The sequence below is a fragment of the Gracilinanus agilis genome, chromosome 1 (assembly GCF_016433145.1).
Source record: "Gracilinanus agilis isolate LMUSP501 chromosome 1, AgileGrace, whole genome shotgun sequence".
Taxonomy (NCBI): domain Eukaryota; kingdom Metazoa; phylum Chordata; class Mammalia; order Didelphimorphia; family Didelphidae; genus Gracilinanus; species Gracilinanus agilis.
In genome coordinates, this window is record NC_058130.1 from 502,613,210 (window position 1) to 502,633,994 (window position 20,785).

General features: G+C 32.9%; 1 protein-coding gene across 2 annotated transcripts in view; it reads left to right on the forward strand.

Annotated features, from left to right (window-relative positions):
* Positions 1-20,785, forward strand: part of PDE7A (phosphodiesterase 7A) — a 141,746-nt gene that overhangs the window by 76,566 nt on the left and 44,395 nt on the right. The window contains exons 1-3 of one of the 2 annotated variants that reach the window (XM_044666055.1): positions 1,432-1,491; positions 11,269-11,329; positions 19,305-19,388. In XM_044666055.1, coding sequence (XP_044521990.1) covers positions 1,432-1,491; positions 11,269-11,329; positions 19,305-19,388 — 205 coding nt within the window. Of the gene's footprint in view, positions 1-1,431; positions 1,492-11,268; positions 11,330-19,304; positions 19,389-20,785 lie in introns of those variants that run through there. The other variant, XM_044666047.1, reaches the window with a different exon arrangement.

A 20,785-nucleotide genomic window follows, 5' to 3' on the forward strand; every position in this document is an offset into this window, starting at 1 on the left:
ACATGGAAAAACATATCAACTGGTACAAAGTAAAATAAACAGATCCATGTTTGTGTGTGTGTGTGTGTGTGAAATTTTACATACACATAAAAGACATTTTTCAGTAAATGGAAGACATGGTTAAAAATTTCTTATATGGAATCATACAGAATCTTTTATCCAAGCTTAGTAAAGAATAAAATAACCATCTTTTAACACACATGTGACTGACCCCAGCAAGTTTTAAAGGACCTTTAGAGGAAGTAAGGCGTTTAAGCTTACAAGGAACCTTACATCTAAATCCTTTATTTTACAAATGATAAAACAAATAATCCAGTGTCACACTGGCAGAACCAGAATTTAAGACCTAACCCTTCTGACTCCATCTATGCCAAACTACTATGTTACTAATGTCACTAAAATGATAAAACTTCATTTTAAGAAAAATTTAATATATATACTTGTGAGATGCAGTCTTAGAAATGCTAGGCACTTTTAAAGTCATCAGAAACCTTGATCAAATCTCATCTCTTGTACTTACTATTTTTATAACATCTTCTGACCCCAGTTTTCTTATCTTAGAAATGGTAATAATATCTATCACTTCACAAGGTTATTGTGAGGATAAAGCATGAAATAATATGCATTGCAGTGCTTCATATTTTTCAGCAATTCTGAGTGACCTTCCTTGATCTTTAGTACAAATTAGTACATTTTTGTTATGTATGGGCTATTACGACCACAGTAGAATATGAATATATATATGTATGTACATATATATTCTTCTAACATGTTCTTTGAAATTATCACAAAACCCACATTCTTAAGGCTCATTGTAAGTCTAATAAAAATTATGTAGGTCATAAGTATGTCTTAATAGTTTGTAAAAGAAAACCCAAGGCAATGATAATTATAGATTATATTCCTTGCCAATAGTATCGGTGGCCTTGATGCTAGTACATATGGAAATGGCTGGTGAAATTTTCTGTATTCAGCAAAATTTTGGAGAAATATTTTTCAGCCAAGCTATTCTAAATCCTTCAGACATTCTCTTATCATTAAGATAATTATTTAATTACAATTTGTTTTACAAACATTAAGTTGACCGAATTGGACTTAATTTTTTCATCTTTGCTTTACTAAACTATAGTTAAGCACCACTGAATTTGCTACTTATTTCCCTTCCTTCTAGAGCCCTCTGTTTTTCATTGTTGTTTAACTTTTCCTACCTCCTACTTAGTATTGTGGTGTTAGTAAGTGTTCTGTAATGAGACCTACAGAGTGGTGCATTCCCAAAGAAGTCAGGTGATTGTTGCATTAAGGCAGCTGCTTGAAGTTTTAGTCAGTCAGTGCCCCTCTGCCTTCTGCTGTTATTTCTCAAACTCTTAAAAAGCTTTCAGTGTTGGCTGGGTTTAAAAACAAAGATTATGCTGAAGTCTTTTGGGTGTTCCAATGGGAATTACATTGATCTGGTGTTTGGCTTTGGCTCTTATCAAGTGGATTACCTCTAAGGTAAGCCATAATTATTTTTCAGGATTTAAAAATTAATGTCATAAGTATGATAGAATAAATAACAAGTGGATTTCTCATACTTTATCTTAAATTTTTATTTATTAGATTTTTAATTACCATCAAGCAATCTTAAAATTGCTATTTGCCCTTTTTAGTTATTTTAAACCAACTTATTCTTAAACTTTGTAAAAGGACTTTTTTAGTGACTAGGTTAATAATTATTCTCTATAAAATATACCAACTTTTTGTAACTAAAGAAATTTCATTTTCTTGTGGAGGAAAACTCATTTTCAAAAACAAAGACCAAAATGTATTTCTCAAGTATAAACTATAAACTTTGTCCTTTTTAAGGACAGAATTCATTTTGTTTGGTATAAAAACTTGACCCTTGCTTTCCTCTTTCCTCTCCAGTTCTATGTTAGACCTTCTAATAATTGAATAATTCTTATTGTGAAAGTGCCAGTTCAGATTTATGTATGTCCAGTGGGTAAGATTATATTGATGATTGGTTTTCATCTGAAAATCTTTTATTTGATAGATTGAGTATGGCTGCAATTTTATTATTTCTAATAATAATGATCAAACATCTTAATAAAAATTTTCCTGCCAAAATTTATAGATTCCTTTATCTATTTAAAACTTTTAAATTTATAAACTTAGGCCAATTCGTTCTTTAATAAAAGGAACAAAATATCCTGTTTTTCTGGCCTCGAACCCAAATACCAGGCGGTTGAAAGAGATTAGTACATTAACCTATTGCCATCTAGCATCTGGAACTTTGCATTTGAAGTATCTTCAGTGATTATATTACAGTTTTTTTGATCACGTCCAAAATTTTCTTTCAAGTTGCCGATTATCATATCTGAGACATTTGTCTTAAAATTGATAAAACCAGAATTACTTTATTTTGTAAAATGCCATATTCCAGGGCAAAATTTTCATTATTTTCATGAAGTATGATACATCGTTCTTTGAAAAGTCTTTATTCATATAAAGAAAATGTATACCTTTAATATCAAGAAACTTTGTAGTTTTAAATTTTAGACATTATTTTATTGATAGGATTAGTACTTAATCACTTGTCAAATTGTACCTTTTTATAAAAAGTATAGTTTTTTTTAATCTTTCTAAGTTATTGAGTAAAGGTCAAATTAATGTTAACAGAAGTGTAGCCATTTTTAATTGACTATAAAGCTTTTCTGTCAAATATAGAAACTGTTTGAGAATAGGCATTTTCATTAAGCTATTTATTATTATTCACAAAAGTAATATTTCAACTTTGAAAATTATTTGAGGTAGAAACATTAATCTTGGAATAATGGAACAGAATACTTGCCCAGTTTGAGAGATGAGGGTCCAAACAAAAAGCCTGCTCCATTTAGATTTGTAGCCATGGAAAAGTCATTTGATTTCTCCAGGCCTCAATCTTCTCATTTGTGAAATAAGGAGTTTGGATTAGATGATTTCAGAAGGCTTTTCTAGCTCCAAATACTGTGGGGGGAAAAATGATCAGTTTATTGAGAGAGGGAACGTAAGCGTAACATTTCTACCTATTTTACTATTTTGTTTTTTTTAAGGTTTTTATATCATTCCAACCATGTTTTCTAAACTTTAAATGGGGAAACTTAAAACATTTTTACCTTATTTACTGATTGATAATATTTGTCCGATTCCTGAGAGCTGCATTTTCTGTAAATTTTTATAAATAAATTTACCCTTCCATGTTTTTAAAAGAAGATGTCTATATCTCTCCAATATGTCAAAATTTTAATTAGCTCGCCACTTATCCCAATAAATTCTCGTTTCTGCTTTGTCCTTTGACATAGTCCAAAATAGTATTCTTTCAAACTTCTAGTTTCAATTTTTATTCCCCTTTAGAATTCACTTCCTACATTTGTCTTATTTTAAATAAAATTTATATTCAAATAATCAGACTACATAAATGTATAATATATTTATACCAAGTATAAACTTAACGGTAATTGTTTACTTTTTATTCTTCTACTCTCCCACTCATGTACTTTCCAGTTTAGCTAAACTGAAGTCATTATTCCACATAATTTTGATCTTTACTGCCTTTTTGCTTGTAGTTCCTCACTTGGGAATGGGCCTTCCCTTCAAACCTCTCATCTCTACTTATTGAAACTCTTCCCTTTTTTCAAGGCCCACCCCAACAGTACCTGTATTGGGAAGCCTTCATTGTACCCCAACCTCAAGCTATAAATAAGCTTTCCCCACTTCTACCACTCAGTTTTAAAAATTTCTCCTACACAATTATCACAGCCTATTTTGTACTTCAGTTCTTTCTTTATATATAACAGATAATATAACTGATAATCTCATCCCCCACCCACCAGACTATAATCTTGAGGGCCGGGATATCTTGTTATAACTCAAATGCAAACTCATCTATTTGACATTTAATCTGTTTCATAGGCTGGTTCCAACCAACTTTCCCAGCCTAATTATTACATGTTCTCCTTCACACACTCCTTACTCTAGCCAAAGGGTTATTCATTCTGTTACTCACACATAACATTTCCTCTCCTGTTTCCATGCTTTTGGACAGGCCATCCCTTATACTTGGAATGCCCTCCAGTGCTCTCCTGTATGGGATCTCTAGGTTTTTTTTCCCTCAGTGTTCTACTCAAATGCCACCTCTTGCCTGAGCTGATTCTTACCAGTGCTGCTGCCAGTGCCCTCCCATTGTATTTAGTAGTGGTGAATATTTGATAAGTGGTTGTTGAATTAATTAATTAATTTTGTGAAATGATTCACTTCAGTGTTCTTTCAAAGTCATTGTTCACCTAAAACTTTTAGGAACCTTTTAAATAAAAATGGAGTACATATTTTTACGTAATTTTGCATTAAGATCAATTTTATTACATACCTGTGAAAACTATTTGAAAACAATCAGGATCCATGTTTTTTTAATTTTGTTTGAATTTAGAAAGTTTAACTTTAATCCAGTTAAAAAGTTACATGCTAGGGGCAACTAGGGAGTCTGTAGGACTTGGGTTCAAATTTGTCCTCAGACTCTTCCTAGCCATGGGACCCTGCCTATTTTCCCTTAACACTCTTTTGTCTAAGAATTGATATCAATTCTAAGACAGAAGGTGAGAAGTGTTGTTTTTTTTTAAGTCATACACTTAAAAATACTGGGCAAAATAAAAAATTTTTTTAATAATGTTTTCTTCTGATGAGAAACTATGTTGGTAGGAGATTTATTCATCACAACTCCAGAAAGGTAGGAAGAGAGTGTTGGTGTGATATTACAAAGTAGTCAAAGACAGTCACTTTGGGAACCTGCAATGTAGCTTGTTTTTTTTTTTTCTGTAGCTGTCAGTAGTTTCTGATTAGCTCAGCCTCGCCCATGTTCTGACCTATACTCATTTGCTTTTACAAGCTGTTCCCAGGATGGCTAAATTAGAAAGTCACGAGTCAAAGCCTCTCAGTTATTTCCATTCACTGATGAGGTGGAAATGTGGATAAGAACTGAGTATTTCATAATTGCAAATGACATAGGGTTTTGATTACAATTTTACTTTACAATTTTCCAGCAAAAATGTATTTCTGTTTTTTTTCACTATTAACTTTAAAAAAAAATACCAGTAACTGTAACAACCCTTTGTAATCAAATATTCACTGCACAATCTTTATAATATAACTTGATTGAAATTTCTGACTTGCAAAGTTGCAAATGAATTATCTGGAGAGCTTTTTCAAAATTAGTATCTTTAGGGTATCTTATAAAGAGCAAGTAGAAAGGTTTACAGGATTAGCATGTAATTATTTATGCTAATATCTATATCTGGTGGCATTTTTCAGGATCTTTATTTTAAGCATTGAAATAGTTTTGAAGCTTGGTTTTGGTTTTTTCCCCTTCACATTGGTTTCATAAATTTTTATTTTATTTGGGAAATAACATCTTTTAAATTGATTTATTATACCAATCACTTTATCAAATAATTATTATATCTTTAAATAATTTATCTACAAATTAAGTCTTGTTTTATTATTCACTTAATGATTTATGTTAGGATAGTATAATTTTATACGTTGCACAGCCGGAAATGAGTTTTTAACAAGATCTAGATCTTTTCACTTTTAGCATAAGGTTCATATTAAGTATTTTTAACTATACCATTGGCCCTTACTTTAGCTATGAAATATATTAGCATTAATTTTAATATACATTAATTAACTCCTGCCTAACAATCAGTAAGATTTGACAGTGAGTTACCATTAGGACATGTAGGATTGTTAGCATAATAAAATTTTAGCATAGCTACACACAAAAAATTGTGCCTTATACTCTTATCCCAGAAGTGAAATGTTTTCTTCATACTAAGGTAATCTGTTAGACATTAGAAACTTGATGGAAATTGATTATAGCATAGGGTCATTTCTTTGTTTTGTGGTTCCTTATTCTGATTTGGCTCATAGAAATCAATATTTTCGCATGCCATGAATCCCAGGACTCTCCATATAACAGTATTAATATAACAGTATTGAGTTGTATAAGCTAATCATTTTATACAGGGAGGAGACAGAGATAGAGACAGAGAGATTGAAACTCCCAAGTGTCAATCTATGGTTTTTAGCACTAAATGATAGACAGGTTTCTTGCTTGAGAATAAATTAACTCAAATTTACCATGAAAAATCTGTAGGTTTGTTGTGTGGGTTCTTAGTAAACTTTACTTTATTAAAGAAATTGACATAATTTTTAACCAATACAACTGGAGTATATGATTTTTCGTTTTTCTATTTTAGTTTAATTTGACAACAAAGGAATTCTCTTGCTTAGCGACCAAAAAGAAATAGAATTTTTTGGCTTTCAAATTGAACAGGTTAGCCATGGGAATTTTAGAAAGTAAGCATATATTCCTATGTAACAGGCATATTTTATTTCAAGTTCTTTAGACTTTCAAAATATGTAATAAAAAGTATTTTAAGTGGGAGAAATCATTTTACTAGGTTCATTTTGAAGAACAAAACACAACCTGTTCAATTTAATTTTTTTTTTATTATTAAAACCCTTAACTTCTGTGTATTGGCTCCTAGGTGGAAGAGTGGTAAGGGTGGGCAATGGGGGTCAAGTGACTTGCCCAGGGTCACACAGCTGGGAAGTGTCTGAGGCCGGATTTGAACCTAGGACCTCCCGTCTCTAGGCCTGACTCTCAATCCTCTGAGCTACCCAGCTGCCCAAGAAAAATACCATTGAAAAAATAACTAGATGACTTACTATGGTGCCTTATTTGTCAGCATGTGAACATTTTATGTTGTAACCTATGATTTGAAATGTGATCAATTTTAGTTCATCAGCATCAAAAAATGTTTGCTTAGGGGTCAGCTGGGTAGCTCAGTGGATTGAGAGCCAGGCCTAGAGATAGGAGGTCCTAGGTTCAAATCTGGCCTCAGACACTTCCCAGCTGGCCCTGGGCAAGTCACTTGACCCCCATTGCCTACCCTTACTGCTCTTCTGCCTTGGAGTCAATACACAGTATTGACAGAAGGTAAGGGTTATTAAAAAAAAAAAAAGTTTGCTTAGACATACATAAGCCCAAAAAATTTCGTTATGTAGTTATAGAATATAGTTTTATATGTATAGAATACAGAATTATATGTATGATTTATAGAAGATAGTTATAGAAATTACATTATTTTAAAGATTGGAGGGTATTTCAGAGGTTATATGTAGTCTAATATCTTAATTTTGGAAGTAAGGAGGAAAAAAAAAGCAGTTTGTGACTTGAAGTGGTGGTTACAGCTAATCCATTTTCAGAGCCAGGAGGGGAAACTCAGGTCTCTTTGCTCTTGCAAAGTTAGTTCTGCTATTTATTACCTTTTTGATTTTAGACAAGTCACTAACCTTCTAAATCTTAGTTTCCTCACCTGTAAAATGAGCAGGTTGGTAGAGATGGTCTTTGAATTTCTTTCAAGTTTTAAATCTATCAAACTAGAAAACTGAGACTCCTGGAGAATGCTAGTAAGTGTCAAAAGTATTTTTTTAACTGAGATCTTTCCATTGCTCTTTTCTTTATATTATACTGCTTTTCACCAAACTCTTCACCAGTTCCTCACTTGTGATAGAAAGTAATACTGGGTTCTCAAAGGCTGCTCTCAGGTTCTAACAAATTCTGCCTTATTGGAAAGTCTCAAGAACATAGTCTGCCTTCTGAGGACCAGCTAAGTGTGGTGATCGTTTCTTTGGCTTTAACAACCCATGCATCAAAGAAGAATTTAAAGTGGCCCTCAATCCCATGAAGCACCTTTCAACTGCCCTAGTGACTGTAGCAGAAAGGGGACAGAGAGCATAAAGAATCATGCCCTCTGTAGAGCATAGATAATTATTAACTTAATTGTAGGCATTGTCAATGGGAGAGAATTTTTCAGTGATTAAATAGAAGTAATGCCAGATGAACTAAATCATATCAGTCTGCATTTTTGTCATAAATGAAACCAGAATACTCTCATCAACATTTCCTGGAAGAGCAATATGAAAATAACTTCCACTTGTAAGTCCAGCATTTCTTACATAGGATGAAGAGATAGAGAATTCATTGAGGAACTCAGTATCACTATCAAGATTAAATAAGCATATATTTGTTATTACATATGTGATTCAAATCAGCACATAGCTGTAATATTGAGGGAATACATATATTACATATATTTCAGTACTTTGACTTTAGCAAAATAATGGAATGGAAAGAGGGTAAAATAATGTTATAAATATGGTTCAGAATTAATTCATAAGACATATAAAGGAGGAGAGAATACCAAATAGTTTGGAGGGCAAACTTGGACCTTACTGTACCCTCCAAAAGTGGCCAATAAAATATTAGTGGCTATTACATGCTTCCTTTTCCAGCACTGAAAATTTTCATGAGAAAAATAAAAACACAAATTGAAGGAATCCTCAATGAAGGCATAAGAAAGCAACAGCTAGCATTTTTGTATAGTTCCACAACTGAATAATGTAGATAATGAGATCCTACTGTGCTTATTTTTCAATAGTTAAAAATATTTGATTCAATAAAGGGAAAATACTCTTATAATAATTGCTAGCATTTATTTAGCCCTTTAATATTTGCATTTTACATTGTTAGCCTCATTTGATCTTCACAACAACCTTGTGATGCAGGCGCTGCTATTATCATTTTCAGATGAGGAAACTGAGACTAGGAGAGTTTAAACTACTTACTCAGAGTCACATAAGCTTTTAACTGCATAAGGCTCAGGTCTTCATGATTCCAAGCCTATAACTTTCTGATAATATCAATCAATACTTAAGAAGTAGAAAAATACTTGCCAAAAGTATCTATCACCTATATTGATGCTTTCCTATGCAAATGAACAAGAATTCCATAGATATTGAGGTCTTCCAAATGCTTCTTTTTGCAAATGTCAGTCACTAATCATGAGTATTTGTTAGTTATTTAGTGTTTGTATGTGTTAGACACTATGCCAAGCCCTGGTATTACAAAGAAAAATGGTTCCTACCCTCAGGAGGTTCACATTCTAATAGTGGAAACATGTTAATCAGTTGGCACTTAGAAGATTTCTGCAGTGGCTGGATTGTAATCTCAGAGGTGAATGGGGATGGAACCTGGAAAAATGTGTTTTTCAGAAGATAGGATTTAAGCTGAGTCTTAAAGACTGGGAAACTGAGGAAAGGGTCCAGAGAGAGAGCATTGTAGGCACTGTGCTGGCACAGCCAGCACAAAAGCACAAAGTCAGGAGATGAAGTATGTTGTACAAATATAAGTAGGCTGTGTATTTGTATCATAGAGAGGGAGTCAAATGTAAGAAGATTAGAAAGAAGGGATTAAGGTTATGAAGAGTTTTAAAATGTAGAGGATTTCATAGTTGGTCTTAGAAATAATAGGGAGCCATGGGGTTTATTGTGCTGATTGGACCGTGTTCTAGATGTTTGCAGAGCCCCTGATATGAGATTTTTTAAGTTTTCAGAAGAGTTCAGAAGTTGAACTATCCACACAGAAGAGGAAGAAATGAATAAAAAATGCCTTTGTGCAACCAGTTCAAGGAATAGTCAACTACTATGCTTAGCACTGCACTTAGCTAATGTTGACAGCCCACATGCTCTGTTCTTAGGAGAACTTGAAGAAGTTCTGTAGTGCATTGGTTTAACACCCCTTCCCTATATGGAGAATTTACAAGGGACATAGACAACAGTTATGTAAGTTAAGTAAGATGGGAGGTGATGGATGGGGATGTGTTCTGCTTCATTTGAAGGAATACCAACCCTGATGATAATCATAGAGCAATTGGAATATAATGAAAAAGTTTTGCTGGCCAAATCATAACAAAACCCATGTAAATAATTAAAATCAGAGTTTTTTAATAAGGAAAAAAACCATGAAGTTTTCAGAAAGTAAGAATTGTATATTTAAAAGTTTGTTGGAGACAGCAGAACTGAGCACATTTCAGGTACTTATTAGATGTGTGATAATCCTGCACAACTCACTGAGCTTTGAGGCTCAGCTTCCTGGTCTGAAAATGTTACCTTGTACTACATGCTTCTTAGGATTCTCTTAAAGGAAGCACTTTGTAAACTTGAAAGCATACTTTGAGTTGTTATCCATTTACAGTCAGTGAACATATTGTAATTTATTCTTATCCACTGGTTAAAGTGGATTTTCTGAAAGACTTGCAGCTGTTTCTCTTCCAAATATGGATTAAGTAATCAAACTATACTTAAAGGATATTTCAGGCCTTTAATGAATTAGACTAGCTATTGTCCTGATTATTTATTTTGTTTTTACTACAAGTTCAAAAAGAATTTAGAGGGTAATGTATTTACATATTAAGAACAAACCAGCAAACTTAACTTGTCTTTACTGGATTAATCCTTCTCCTGACATTTAAGTTCTTTCACAACCTGACTTAAGCATGATCTTTCAATTTAGGCTGTTTTGTTTTCCTCAAACATGTCTTGTATACTTCTCTATTTATTACCTGTGCTGCTTTCTTTTCTTTTGTGTCCAGATGTTGCTCATTTTATTCATAATTACTAATTTTTATACCACTTTATAAAAGTACCTTCCTCATGAGAGCCCTGTCATATAAGAGTTACTATCATAGCTGTAGAAATTAAGGTTTAGACATGCTCAGGGTTAAATGAGTAAGTGGAAGAATTTGTTTTCCAGTTCAGCCAGATCATATGATGTAGCAGGCTTCATGCTATTTCTCTAAATCCTACTTCTTAGTGAGGACTTTTCCTGACAACCCTTATCATCTTTATGTTGTTAACGTCTTTTACTTTTCATGTTCCTGTCAGATTATAAACGCCTTGAAAATAAGGCTATTTTAGGCAGTTTGTTATTTTCCTTTTGTTCAATATGATATTATTTAAATTTGATCCCATTGGTGATTAGTTTGTCTTACATGTTTTGTCCCTCTTGCTAGATTATAAACTTAGAAGGCAACATGGGTTATATTGTCTCCTCCCTCTCTCTTCCCTCACCTCTTCTCTCTCTTCCCTTTAGAACTAGTATAATGCCTTACATATAGTAGGAGCTTAATAAACATCTTTTTGAGCTGAAGATATGAAAAGAAACTACCTTGCGGTTTCTCAAAATTAATAATTCTCAACTCTGACACTATTAATAGAAACATACTAGCTGGAATCGACTATGTTCTTATTAGTTTCCTAAATTATAAATGGGCACATTCCTTTGTTTCTTTGCAGGTGTGTTAAATTTTGACATGTATATTAACATGTATTAAGAATGTTTTTATTCTTTTTCAGAGACGTGGAGCAATTTCCTATGACAGTTCTGATCAAACTGCATTGTATATTCGTATGCTAGGTAAGTATCTTTTTCCTTTTTGATGATCTAAGGTGTGATTTGGGATTGTATTTAAGAAAAAATATATAAGCATTTATAAATGCCACAGTGCTGGACTTGGAAGTCTGGAAGACTTAAGTTCAGATCCTGCTTCTACTACTTATCAGCTCTATAACCCTGAACAAGTCATGCAAACTCCCAGCTATAGTTTCCTAATCTGTAAGATGAGGATGATACTTGCACCTACTTTTTAGGGTTGTTGCAAGTATGAGAAAGAGGAAATAGTGTAAAAGCAAACCTTAAAGTGCTTGTCATTGTTCTTATTAATTAATCTTATTAATTATTTTAAATATAATTTCAAAAAATTTTAGATGAATGCCTAGAGATGGTTTTATTTGTTTAAAAGAAAAAGAATGATTTGTCTTCTATACTAATTCTTTAAGGTGCTTGAAACATTTTTTAATATATGTACATAGCAAAAATGACATCAATTGATATGTACACTTTATGCATGAATACTAAAGATAGTATTCTCTGGTTTCTATTGGTCATACACATATTTATTTGCATGTGAATGAATAGAATTTAGAATAGCATCTAAGTAAGAAAACCAATGGTCTTCTACATGAAATTAATATTTTAATCTAAAAATATTACTGTTTGTTAAATTGTATTATATGGTGATTATAGAAACCATATCATTGAGATTTGAGTCTGAATTGGAAACTCAGTAAAGAATTGGAGACTACTTTGATTTTAAAGTTACTTTAGCCTGAAAAGAATCTTTAACATGTAGACATAATACATTTTAGTAAAACTTAGACCTGAGTATGAATTTTGGGGGGTTGAATATTTTATTACTTTATTACAATATTACTTTTACCAAAATTATAGAGTTCCTTTTCTTTTCTCTCATGGATATTCTAACATTAATTGTGAAAGGATATAAAAATGACTCTTCTGTGATTATGGTGAAACCATAGGCCATTTCTTTTCAAAATTGGGAGTGAACAAAAGGGAGAAATATAGAAACAAAAAAAGAAATGTTTTGTGTGTCTTAAATATAATAGGTGTTTTAGTTCCATTTTTTCTACCAATATTTCTAAAATCTCTACATCGATATTAATAAACTTTAAAATAATTGAATCTTACATTTGGAAGGGACTTTAGAAAAGTCCATATATGATGTTATCTGTATTCATTATATATGTGAATATCCCAAGATATAGTCCAAACTGGAGGAAAAGAAAGCATATTTTTAATAAAATAATAATGCAGGAGGATTTTTTTTGCCAAATCATATACACTAAGTTTTAATTTGGTCATATGGTCACCATGCAGATATCATCAAGGTATAAACTCCAGTAAAAAAAAAGAATAGTCTTTAAATGAACAATTAAAATACCAGTTATATAAATAAGTTAACAATAAAAACTACAAAAAATAATGTTGATTATGGAGTAACGTTTTCTCAAAGCTCTTTCAGACAATTGAAATTTACTCTTATTTTACATGGAAAGTACATTTTGAAGCTGAATTTTGCTCATCTACAAACATTTGTTTAAGAGAGAAGACAGAACATTATTTCATTGAAATATATGGCACATGAGAGTAAATGAAAGAGTAAAAAAAAAAAAAAACCAGGAAGCTAAAAAATTCTTTTAGCTACCACTGAAGTAAAGACTCTCTTTTTACCACTTTTGTGCATCATGGGAGCAGCAAGAGGGGAAAAGGGAGACAAAAGAAAAAATTGTCATCTTAACCCTGGAATTTATATTTGAGGATAGGAGACAAATAGAAACAGAATATATGCTGGTGTATAAATTGTACTTGGAAATCTTAGAATAAGTGATTAGTATGTCTAGTGATCAATCTAAGGTATAATTGTAAAGATTGTTGAGAGGAGTCTTGAAGGCATGATGATAACAGTCACTCATTTATTGAGCACTTTACAGTTTATTCAGTACTTTCTTTACAACATTAGTCCCAGCAGGAAAAATATATTATGGTCCCTGTTTTACTGGTGAAGCTCAGTAGAATTAAGTGATTGACTTAATCCCGCACAACTGACTCTTATCAGGCAGGACTAGAACTTAGATTTTTTTGACTCCACCTCTAATGTTGTTATCCCTGTACCACCATGCATATTACTCCACTGTAAGTTGAAAAAGAGCATTCTGGTTAGGAAGTACAACATTAAAAAAAAAAGTACAAGAGCCTAGAATAACAAAACTCTTTCCAGAAAAATTTAATTGAGAGGAAAGTTCTCAAAATTGTTTCAGTATTTGTTCTGAAGAGAATTTCAAGTTGAATAAATACCATAATGGATGAAATTTTTACATTGTCCTTAGGAAAATGGGCATATACAAATATATAGGGATTGGAATTAACTTCTCTAATATTTTTCTACCAATCCTTCTGAATGACAATAAAATGTGCATTATAAAATTTTGATTTGTATATAAATTTTGCTTTTGAAAGAAAATATCTGCTATGATATAGCCACTGTCATATACTGTAGGTGTTAGAAGCCACCAAATGTCAGAGGAACTATTTGTGAATAAGCAAATAATGTCAGTCAGCCAATCAATTAATATTTATTAAGCACCTACTGTACACCAAGTATTATGCTAGGCACTGAAGATATAAAAGAAAGGGCAAAAGAGTGTCCCTATCCTTAAGAAGCTCACACAATATTTGTTGTTTGTAGTTAAGTAAAATTATGTTATTAAAATGTTGGAGAATAATCTACTTTTTAAAAAATAAATACTAACACTTTTTATGCAAGAAAATTGCTAAATCACCGGAGTGGGAAAGGCTTTATTTTTGGAATGTAGCTTCTTCTTTTTATCTAAGCTGTTCCATGTAATCTTTTTTTTTTTAAACCCTTGTACTTCGGTGTATTGTCTCATAGGTAGAAGATTGGTAAGGGTGGGCAATGGGGGTCAAGTGACTTGCCCAGGGTCACACAGCTGGGAAGTGGCTGAGGCCGGGTTTGAACCTAGGACCTCCCGTCTCTAGGCCTGACTCTCACTCCACTGAGCTACCCAGCTGCCCCCAGTTCCATGTAATCTTAATCAGAACAAAGCAATTACTACCTTTAGATGTAATGGGGCAGAAAGCAAAATATGTAGATTTGAATTAGTCCCATGTTGAATGTTATATTTTCTGGTCAGTCACCAAGTATTTAGTAAGCTCTCATTTGCCAGACATCGGGCTAAGTGCTGGGAATACAAAAAAAGAGCAAAACACAATCCATGCCCCCAAAGAGTTCACAGTTCTAATAGGCAAAACAACATGCTACATAGAGAGTTGTGTCATATAAATAATAGACTTGTGTCTCAGAGCAGGGTACTAGCATAGGAGAGAAGGTGGTGGATGACACCAGAAAAGGCACCTTGTACAATGTCATATTTCAACTGAGACCTAAAGGAGGTCAAGGAAGCCCAGGGCAAAAGTAAAAAAGGAAACCATTTAAAACTTGGAAAACTAGGGGTAGGTGGGTGGCTAAGTGGATAGAGAGCTAGACCTGAAGATGGGAGGCCTTGGGTTCAAATTTGGCCTCAGACACTTCCTAGCTATGTGACCTGGGGCAAGTCACTTCTTAAACCCAGTAACCCAACCTCTACTACTCTCTGCCTTGGAACTGGTAGTGTAAAATCTAAGATAGAAGGTAAGGTTGTTTTTTGTTGTCCTTGTTGTTGTTTTTTAATGAAACATGATAAACAGCCAGTGAAAAGTCACTGTGATTTGGAATGGACTATAGTATATGGGAAACAGCAAGCAGGCCAGTCCAGCTGTACTGTGGGATACAGGATAGACCAAAAAGGCAGGAAAGGGATAGGTTGTGAAGGCTTTTAAATGCCAAACAGAACATTTTCTAGTTGAGACTATTTTAGGTTCTAGGGAACAAGTGGAGTTTGTTGGGTGACAGAAGTAGACCTAACTTTGGCAGCTGAATGGAAGATAGATTAGAAAAGGAAGAGACTTGAGAGGAGGTGACCAATGAGAAGGCTATTATAGTATCTCAGAATCCTACAAGATGGCTTTAAAACAAAAATGACCAAGAATGGGCTACAGCGGTTTCATAAGTTTATATTCTAAAGCACAGCCAAAAAAAAAAAAAAAAAAAAGACAAAAAGACAAAAAATAAGATGTGGTAATGAGAAAATTAGCCATCAATTTACTTTTCCATAGCTAGATATATCTTGTGTCACATCTCATATGTGTGACCTGGTTCTCAGCAGCCATCAAAACTTGATATTGCCATCTAGATGAAATTTTGAAAATATTTTGAAATAGTGACCAGGTTAAATAAGTAAGAAGCAGATACTGAGACTATACTTCCTCAAAGCATAATATAGTGAATAATCCTTGCCTTTGGATGTAGGATCTGTAGTTGTTACTGGATTCCCAAGTGAATTAAAGAAGAATGCCTCTATCTACTTTTGGGCATTCAGAAAGTTTTTTTGCCAAAGATATGTCTATGCTATGTGTTTAGTTTGGACCATAACTATGAAATCTTTCTGAAATATATACCAAAAATTTCAGATAGTAGAATGACATGCTTTCTGACAGATTATGGATGGGTGTGTGTGTGTGTGTGTGTGTGTGTGTGTGTGTGTGTGTGTGTATGATTTAAGACCCTGAGTGAAACAGCATATAAAATCTACTTATAATGTTGAAAAGTGTGTATTTTTTTCCTCCACTGAGATCATTTAACTGGATGAGCTTACTAAAATATTAGATTAAATTATATCATTTGTGATCCCTAGGTTTTAGATTATTCTCTGGAAATTCAATTAATAGGATATCCTAGAAAAAATTCACAGAATCAAATTCTACCTTGGAATATCAGAGGCTTGTATATTCCAAAGATATTGGCTTCCAATAATATAATTATCAAATGAATTCAGAACCAGTAAGAGAATTAAGGTCTACTCCCAGTACAGTTTACTTCTGCAGACATTTACTAACCACTTCTTATGTGCATAGCACCAAGCATTTGGTGCCAGTCAAATTTTACTTAAGAAATTATCTTTGCTGTCATGTAGCTTACAGACCAGTTCGAAGATGGGGCTTAAGCTGCCCAAAGACCTTATTCAAGGAAGTGACTCCTAAAAAGAAAGATGTAGGCAAACTAGCATAGCTAGCAAAGCATCCTGAAAAAGAAACAGTGCCAGGCAATTAAAACCAACAAGACTACCTATTTTCCGTGGATCCTAATAGAGATAGCCCAAGGCCTTGGAAACAGCAGTGTCCTCTAGACCCTCTGACCCTGCTTCCAGCCCAGGCCTTAGAGCCGTACATACAGCCTCTTGTTTGCTTCTGCAAAAATTTTGAAGAATAGTAAAAGAAAGTGTTGTTGGCTTTGTCAAATGGCTCAATGTTAGAAACTGATGATTTCAGCTAAATTACAATAAAGAATTAATGTTATTACTAAGTACATTGTCATTAGTTTTGCCACTGCACCCTAAGAAAAATGAGACTTGTCTATCCAATTTGAGATTGCAAATTTCTTGGTGTGTTATTTCTGCCAATAGAATGTGAGCCCCTTGAAAGCAGGAACTGTCTTTTGTATTCTTCTTTGTTATCCTAACAACTTTTCTGTTTTTACTTTTTATATTACCAGTATTTAGCACAAAGCTTTGCACATAAGTGCTTAATAAATGCTTTCTAAAAATTTTTGCATACACAAGCAACTAATTTTTAAAATTCACAAAAGTCTAAGAGATAGACAAAATAAAGTTGTAAGAAAGGACAAAGCAGAGAGCAAGGAATATTTCTTTTAAGATATGGAATCCTGTTTCCAGGAAGGGTTAGAATTAAATAAACATTAAAGTTTGTTGGGTGGGGGCCTGGCTTTTATTTTAGGTACTTTAAATAGCATGAACTGTTTGGCTGTTAATACCATAGTATATCTAAAAGGAATTAATATGAAATAAAACTGAAAATGTGCAATAGTTTGAATGCTAGGCTAGCAACCACTGAATCATTGAAGATTATAAGGCAGGATAATACAAAACAGGATTTGTATATAAGGAGTAATTCTTTCAGTAACCTTAAGGATGAATTGGAGGGCCATTTCAATAAGCTAAGTGGGTTGCAATGAGGGCATGTGCCAGGTTGGAAATAGAAAGAGAAGAGATGGATATGAGAAAAATAGTTGAAATATATTATTCAATAAGATTTAGTAACTGATATAGTATTTGAAGTGAGAGATTTTGAATATAGAATACTAATCTTGGCACTGACAGAAAGAGGGATGTGTACAGAAAGAGCAGATTTTGAAGGAAAGATGATCATGTTGAGTTCTGTTTAAGTTTTATATCAGATGTTAAACTTTTATTTTTTGGTCATAACAACTCATGAAAGTTGTCTGAGAGAGTAGTTGTAATCTGTCTTGGTGAAGGCAGAATTTATGAAATTGTGAAGCCTTGAAATCTAACCTAGTAAGCATTCAAGTATAAGTGGTCATCAGCTCTGAAATAGGAGATGCTACTCTCATTGTATAATTGTCAAGTGCTAAGATGTAACACAAAAATCATAGATTTAGTTTTTAACTTGTAGAAGAAAATGTTAACTTAAACAAGGTTTGTTCCTTTTGATTCATAAATTTTAATATACTCTAATTCTAAAATGAGCTGTTCTTTAGAATCAAGAAAATTGGAGATGCTAGAGAACTTAGATTTAATCTAATTTATTAACCTCATTTTGTGGCTAAGGACTCCAAAAACTAGTTAATATTTCTAGGATTTTTATTTGTGAGAATTCTGTATAGCAATCAAAACTGTGTTTTTCTTATTAGATACAGAGATGGCCTTTAACGGAAATATACCTTGACCATTATGTGTATGTTGCCCTCTATTGATTACCTTGCTATGATAGTGTAAAGACCAAGGGTCAGGATTAGTTGGGTTCAAATTTTATCTCTGACAGTTGGGAGCTATGGGATCCTGGGTGAATCACTTAGTATATGTCTTGGGGCTTAGGCTATTCCCTAGGACTTGAGATCCATCTTAGTTTAGGAGTAGCCTTAAAAAAAAGCAAATTGATTTTGCAGTAATCCATAAAATAATTTTTTTTAAAAAACTTTTATTTCCAAATGTCCTTATCTCACTATTAGGAGTTATGAAAACATTTGGATTTATGATATCTTTATGAAATAAGAAGTCCACTTCCCTCCCACCAAAATCAGTTTAATTACTTCAAACACACTTCTTAATCAACAAAACATATCCTGTTTAGTATACTCACTGTGTAGCAAACAGAGCCACAGAAGATACTTTTCCTCTTAAAATATATGGAATTTTACTCATATTAGATAAACTTAGTGGTCAAAACTGCTTGGTATTTTATTCTTCTTCATTCAGGTCAACCATATAAAGGATTTAGTACTCCCATAATGATTTGAACTAATAAGGGTTTCAAAGTAGAAAAGATACATGGGATGTTGTACTCTCAATAATCAACATCTTTTGTGTGTTACACAAACTCACTAAAATTCCTACAGTTAAACTATAAATGGACAGAGTTGCAGATGAGATATTTAACATTAAAGCACAACTAGTAGGTTGTGCTTAAATCTTGGGTTTATCCAAGTGTAATTTTCTATGCTAACTACTGTTTTGAAATTTAACAAATTGGATTAACTTAAGGTTTTTTCCAATAGATTTCAGAAGCACTCTCTGTGCTCATTATATAGAAATAGGGGTAGCATTCATTTGTGTTTCACTCCTTTAAAACATCACACCATAAAACAAATAATATGATAAATTACCGGGTTTTCTTTCAATATAAAAATCACAATAGGTCCTTAAAAATGAGTACTGTCAATGCTTCTGGCCAATTGATCCATAGAAATAATTAGTAGTTAAGGTGTATAGATTGCTAATTTTGAGGCTGCTGTGGAGTATTTCAGATAACAGCCTCTTTTCATTTATGTATTTATCTCTACAGTCTTCCAAGCTTGTATTTTATTCTTGACCCTATCTAGGAGATGTACGAGTAAGGAGTCGGGCAGGATTTGAATCAGAAAGAAGAGGTTCTCATCCATACATTGATTTTCGTATTTTTCACTGTAAGTATTAGCAGTTGAAAGAATACTTCTAATCTAGGCTTTTTTTAAAACCAGAAATTTTAACCTTCATATTAATCCTGTGACAATAAATTGCAAATTTTCAAAGCCATAGCACCCTTGTGTTAGGGCATTAAAACACACACACACACACACACACACACACAAATATATCAACAAAGTATCTTTTGAGGTATCAATAGAGATGGATTTAAGATTCTAATTAAGGTATTAAAATATTAATGATTTATGTAGATCTATTTTGTATCATACAATTTTGCTGAAGTTTTTTTTTTAGCTAAGTCTATAAGGCTCTCGGATGCCATCATATTGTAATAGTGCATTTCTTCATCTAAACTGAAGATGTTAGACTAACTTCTAAGGACCTGAATATATGATATTAAGTTATAGGCATTTGGTATTCCCAGATATTAATAATCAAGTATTATTAAGGACCTATTATGTATCAGTTAACTATGCTAGGTGCTGAGTATACAAATACAAAAGTGAGGCAATCTGTTCCCTCTAAGCTTACCTATTCAGGCTCTATACATTTCTATATGATAGGAACATTGGTTGTAATTTTTACATGCATACACATATATACATAATTAACATATACACATGATATAGTCTTAAAGATATGTAAGTTAAATATGTTTTTAAAGATACATAAAATTTTAAGCTCAACATAATGTGCTTTTCTGAAGTCAACTAGCTTATAACTAGTTGGAGATAATTAATATATGTAAACTCCTAGTAATAATTTCTGAATGGCTTATTAACTTTGTTATATAAGCAACAGGGCATCTAGGAGTGACTTGCAACATTTTAAAATAGTATCTTCAAAACAAATGCATAGCTATAATACTTTATACAAATCATTTTTATCTTAAATTGCTAAGTTGTTTTTTGAGAATATTTTCATGTGACTTTAAAAAAGCATTAAGACACATGTAATAAAAGCCTGGCACTAGCCAGAAGACATAAGAGAAATCAACTGCCTACTTCTTGCATAGTTCTGATGTTCTATAAACAAAGTATCTGGGAAAGACTGTGTAGTTTGCTTAGGTGTTCTGTTTCATTAACTGCATAGTCAATGAGAGACTCTTTGGGTTTACAGGAATTTAAAAGTCCTTAGTTGGCTTCTGCCAACCCTCTTGGCCTCATTTTCTTCACCTGTCTACACGTGGTGTGATGGCATCTGGTAAGAGACTATATACTGTCAAAGGAAGCCTTTTCCCCCCGTAAGACCATAGACTCCCAAAAATCAAGCCTACATTTTCAGCATTTTTGTTAGTTCTTTTCTGTTCTTAAGTGCAAGGAATAGTTTCTGTCCTTAAGTGCAAGGAATAGTTTCTAACCCTTCAGGTTAGAAAAGTAACCCCAGGAACTAAGGC